The sequence below is a fragment of the Microtus ochrogaster genome, chromosome 4 (genome assembly GCF_000317375.1).
Source record: "Microtus ochrogaster isolate Prairie Vole_2 chromosome 4, MicOch1.0, whole genome shotgun sequence".
In the NCBI taxonomy this organism is placed as follows: Eukaryota; Metazoa; Chordata; class Mammalia; order Rodentia; family Cricetidae; genus Microtus; species Microtus ochrogaster.
Window position 1 is genome coordinate 29,458,069 of NC_022011.1, and position 5,453 is coordinate 29,463,521.

At 50.5% G+C, this 5,453-nt stretch overlaps 1 protein-coding gene across 1 annotated transcript in view; it reads right to left on the reverse strand.

Moving 5' to 3' along the window:
- The window catches only part of Zcchc14 (zinc finger CCHC-type containing 14), a 56,565-nt gene extending 51,114 nt beyond the window's left edge, over positions 1–5,451 (reverse strand). The window contains exon 1 of the mRNA XM_005345781.3: positions 4,861–5,451. Within this exon, the coding sequence (XP_005345838.1) occupies positions 4,861–5,451 (591 nt within the window). The remainder of the gene's footprint in view (positions 1–4,860) is intronic.
- Positions 5,452–5,453: the final 2 nt, after the last annotated feature.

The window sequence follows — 5,453 nt, forward strand, 5'->3', positions numbered from 1 at the left end:
CGAGACCAGCCTGGTCTACAAGAGCTAGTTCCAGGACAGGCTCCAAAAAAACCACAGAGAAACCCTGCCTCGAAAAACAAAAAAAAAAAAAAAAACAGAGTTTGAGGGTGTCTAAAAGCCCACATCATGCACTTCACTGTGAACAGGACAAATGCTTTGGCCATGCACTGAAGTACTCCCACCTAGGTAGAAACACAAGGAGCAATGTGTACAGACAGTGGACTCAGGAGAGAAAATCCGGCTGCCCTGGAGAGAAAAAAAAATAGCATCTCAGTCCCAGGTCCCTTGAAGACACAACCTACTCTAGCTCTTTAGAATGCTGGGGGCTTTTGGCAGCAGTGTGAAGGGTTCAGGGTTATAAGAGAAACCAAGCGAAGCCATCTGCTCCTCACATGATATCCACAGGACAAGCTGCCCCAATGCCTGACCTTTGAACTGCAACGACTTGCAAGAGCTTACCACAGACAAGTGGCCAAGCAGAAGTGTAGCCTGTCTCAGGCAAGAGTTTATTAGCAATTTTATCTGTAGTCTATGGACACTGTTGTCTGCACAAGGCAAACCCTAGGATACACACGGCCAAAACCAGGTGGACAGCTCTGCAACTGTACAGACATGTGCCAGAAAGCAAGACCAGGACCTCAATACACACCACATTCAGCACACCATTTCGGACCTCCTTATAGTGCTATTTTGTTTATGATCTAACAAATAAAGCTTGCCTGAAGATCAGAGTGCAAAGCTAACCATACTAGTCAGTCATACAGGCCAGGCACTGGTGGCACACACCTTTAATCTCAATAGCTACACTAGTTAGCCAAAGAGGCCGGGTGGTGGTGGTGCACACCTTTAATACCAGCACTAGAGAAGAATATAAGGCAGGAATGAGACAGGAACTCACTCTCTTTTCAGTCTGAAGACTTCATAGAGGTAAGAGCTCTTTAGTGATTGGCTGCTTTGCTTCTTTTATCTTTTCAGTTTGAACCCCAGTATCTGTCTCTGGGTTTTTATTACTCATGCTACACCTCCTTTAAGAGAAAAACACCCCTATGAAGTAGTTCTGGCTTCCAGAACAGACACCAGGGTCACAACTGTAATAGGACAGGCCCACAGCCAACTCCACCTGCCATTGTAACCATAGTGCCCAGAGGGCCTGACAGCTATGCAGCACTGCCCAGCAGTCTCCCAGGTGGCAGTCCACCCCAAGAATGAAGTCCCTTGGAATGGCATGTGATAAAAGAGTGCCAAGGAGCATGTCTTAATGTAGGGCATTCAAGAGTTTACCTTGAAAGACCTCAACTAAGCATCAACCCAAAAAAACCCTCAGCCACATGATAAATGAATATTACTCAGCCAATAAAAAGAGGGCAGCCAGGCAGTGATGATGCATGCTTTTAATCCCAACACTCGTGAGGCAGAGGCAGGTGGATCTCTGTGAGTTTGAGGTCAGCCTGGTCTACAAGAGCTAGTTCCAGGATAGGCTCCAAAGCTACAGAGAAACCCTGTCTCGAGAGAAAAAAAAAGGCAAAGTGGTGTGTAAACTCTCACAAGAGAAGCCTAAAAGCATGCCAAGTGAAAGAAATTCATCACAAAAGGGCAAGTATTTGTGATTCCATTTACATGACATGATCACAGAAGACAAATCCATAGAGACAGAAATTTGATCATGAGTGTCTGTCGAGGGACCGGTAGGGAGAATGGGAGTGATGGCTCAGAGGTGTCTTTCAAGAATGATCAGATGATCTGAAGTTCAACCATGTTAATGACCACAGAGCACTGCACAACACCCTTAACCAGCACAACTCAGAGTAAATGTTCTCTTGCACCAGCTCCCTATCACCAACTTGAACAAGTGTACAAGTCCACCCAGGGCAGTCGAACGCCAGCTCCTCCTTCCTCAGCCTCCTGAGTGCTGAGATCGAGAACCTCATTTACCCAGTCAAAGGTCTTGATTTAACCTGCTTCCAAAACCAAGGCTTTTTATTTGAATAAAATGCAAACACTGTTCTCACTATAGAACCCTACGACCATGTCTAGGAGATAGAAAACATTGGCAGCATTCAGGAAATTAAGCCCTGCAGCCCCTCATCCTCCCATACTAGTGTGCATGATACAGCAAACAGTTTTCTGAAGTAAGTCATGCCTATTTAATGCCATTCACAGCTGGGCTTGGTGCATACCTATCTTCTCAACTCTCAGTAGGCTGAGGCAGGAGGATAGCAACTCCCAGCCCAGGGTGAGCAATACAGTGAAATGCTGGTCTTTAAAATCAATAGCCGGGCGATGGTGCCGCACGCCTTTAATCCCAGCACTCGGGAGGCAGAGGCAGGCAGATCCCTGTGAGTTCGAGACCAGCCTGGTCTACAGAGCTAGTTCCAGGACAGGCTCCAAAGCCACAGAGAAACCCTGTCTCAAAAAACCAAAAAAAAAAAAAAAAAGAAAGAAAGAAAAAACAAAAAAACAACAACAAAAAAAAAAGAAAAGAAAATCAATAAACCACGCCTTTAATCTCCTAGATTACTCAGAACAATGTGTATTTTTAAATAAAATGAAAAGTAAGGGCTTAGAGAAGTGACTACAAATAATGTTTTTTCAGAAAGTTAAGAGAAATAAAAATTTAAATCAAAGACATCCAAAAGCAACCCACATCTTCATTTCTGAGAGCAGAGCCTCGAGAGCAAGTGTGACACTTAACGGAGGAGGCAAGGGCTGCCTTCTCCTGATGACACGGAGGCCCAGGTCCAGTCCAGTCCAGGGCTAACCAAGTACTCAGCTGGACTTCACCCTCCAAAGATTCCTCCCTCCAAGCACACCATCAGCCTTCAATTGCAGAGCTGCAAGTGAGCCCAAAGTCCAGTTAAGGGAGCTAAAGTCCCTTTGGGAGTGACTTCTAAGAGCCAGGGAGAAGAAAAAGAAAAATGTCTGTTTGGACCTGGGCAAACATGACCCAGCCTTCATTGCTAAGTCTTGACCCTGTTCCAGGGTCAAGCAGTGTCCCTAAATTTACAAAAAGGACCCCAACTCTGTCAGGCCCACATAACTCCTGAAACAGCTGTGATGCCCAATGCAAGACAGATATGTAAGCGCCAGACAATGCATACCTCTGTGAAATGCACTGAGAGCCAGCATGGTCGGGAAGGCTATATTAATGGCACAGCTGCCAGCTGCCCTGTCACCTCTGGAGTACTTTAGCCCGGCCTTCTACCACACAGGAGACAAAGACTGAGGTTACACAGCTGGTGACCAGTGCCCACACCCTGGCGACTAGATTAACCTCTTCATCTCTCAAAGGACTTATGCCTGAGACAAAGACTATCTTAAACAAGACACTCTGAGGGCAGGCTGGAGTGGGGTGAAGCTCGGGGGCAGAGCGCCTGTCTGGTATGCACAAGGTTCTAGGTCCCATCCCCAACATTGTGCAGTGGGAGAGGACCCAAGACATGTGTTCTAGACACTTCTACTCTGAATTGACTGCCCTACTAAACCCAGTGTCACCCACATAGAGTGATACCCCTGGATGCACTGTGAGCTTCACTCACAGCCGTCTGGCTGCAGCAAGTACATGGCAAGTGCATGATCTTGAGCAAAACTAATTGCAGGGGAGGAGACGAACAACCTAGCCTCCCCAGCCAGGGGACAGTCTGGTAAACTGGGGAGCTGAAATTGCCTTGGGCCCTGCCTTTCTTGTGACAGCTGCCCAGCACACAATAGGGAAGTGAGGTGGGAAACTGAATGGGGAGGGGCAAAAACAAAACAGAAAAACCACAGTCTCAGAGATAAATGTCACTGAAAAGGTAAGACACCATAGAAGCCCATCCAGTAACCACAACCACTTCTTAGAGGAAGACATTAAAAAGGAGAAGCCACAATCCAAGGTTCAAAGAGAGCTGAAAGAAAACAAAAAAGCCTGCTTACCTGACCACCCCATCTTGTTCACCTTGGGCAGGGGAAGCCTATTAAGAGTTTTAACTTAAAAATTTTTTTAAAGGCTGCAGAGAAGCTGGGCAGAAGGCCCAATTGTGGCCTCCTACTACCAAGGACACAGTGTGGTACCTCAATGGTCCCCTGGCACTGAAAAGCCTTTCTCTTACAGCAAATATGGGCTCCCGGATCCAGGGCTGCCTTCAAAGGTTCAAATGCCCATCCACAACTATAGGCTAAGAGAGCGCAGGAGAATGAGTTCCTTCGGCTTATCACCATGGCCTCCAAAAACCTGGCCTTCAGCTTCCATCAGAAGCAGGTGCTGCACCAATCCTCAAACATTTGGGCCAAAGCTGGCATTTCTGAACAGTCAGGCTGCCTGCCCTCGCTGTCCAGCAAGCTGACTTATCAATAACTAAGGCCGGATCCCACCTCAGTGGGTTTGGGCTCTCCCTGACAGAGGGTCACTAGTGGCAACTAACATACAGAGGCGCCGTGGCTGCAGCTGCAAAGCCCCTGTCAATGGCCAGGCTCTCCAGACAGACATGCTCACTAGCGTGCACAACCCACCCAAAAGCACACGCGCACACACACGCTCGCATACATCGTACCCCTGCCATGCACGCGCGCGCCCTCCTGATGGCCCGGGGACACCTGTGCCAGGAAGGCAGGGGCAGGGCCCTCTTGGGCCAAGGTTCCAGAGCCTTCTCCGAAACACCAGATCTGGTCAGAGCAAGTCGGACACATCGCTGAACTCTTATCTGCCACCTAAGAGACCGGGTGACAGGACAAAGGCCTTATCGCGTCTAAAGCGTGGGCTGTGACACAGAGCACACAAAGGGGCTGCGCACTGACGCCGGTCAAAGGGTCCTTAGTGGGTCTCTGCTTGCCGGCCAGGGAAGGACCTCAGGCGCTCTGCCCCCATCGCACGCGCGCGCTCACCTTGTGGCAGGTCGAGCAGGTGGGCAGAGCGCCGCCGGGACCGGGCGCGCTCTTGCCGCCGCCGCCACCACCACCACCGCCACCGCCGCCGTTGCCGTTCAGGCTGCTCTGGATCTGCGTGAGCTCCTGGCGCAGCACCTGCTTCTGATGGAAGCTGAAGGCCGGGTGGTTGGAGGCCATGGTGAAGAGCAGAAGGAACTCATCGCCCGTGCGTCCCTCGTTGAGCTGCAGCCCGTAGTTGTGGATGATGGAGTCAGTATGCGTGAGCGTGCGGTACAACACGCCCGCCGCCTCGCGCTGCTCCGAGCCCAGCAGCGCCAGCGACACCAGCAGCTTGCTCCGCACCACCTCGTCCGTCAGGTTGGTGAGGCTGCCAAGGTCCGCCGGGTTGTTGGCCTTAATCTCCGAGTCGCGCAGGGAATGGTAGTCCTTGCGTGCCAGGTCCTCCAGGCACGAGCCGAGAAAGCGCAGCTCGAGAGGGATGCACAGGTCCAGCAGGCCGCACAGGAACTCCACGCGCTGCGGCGACGGCAGCTCGGAGAACCAGCGGTACACGCCGTCCCTCTGCAACGGGCAGCGCTTCTCCACCATGC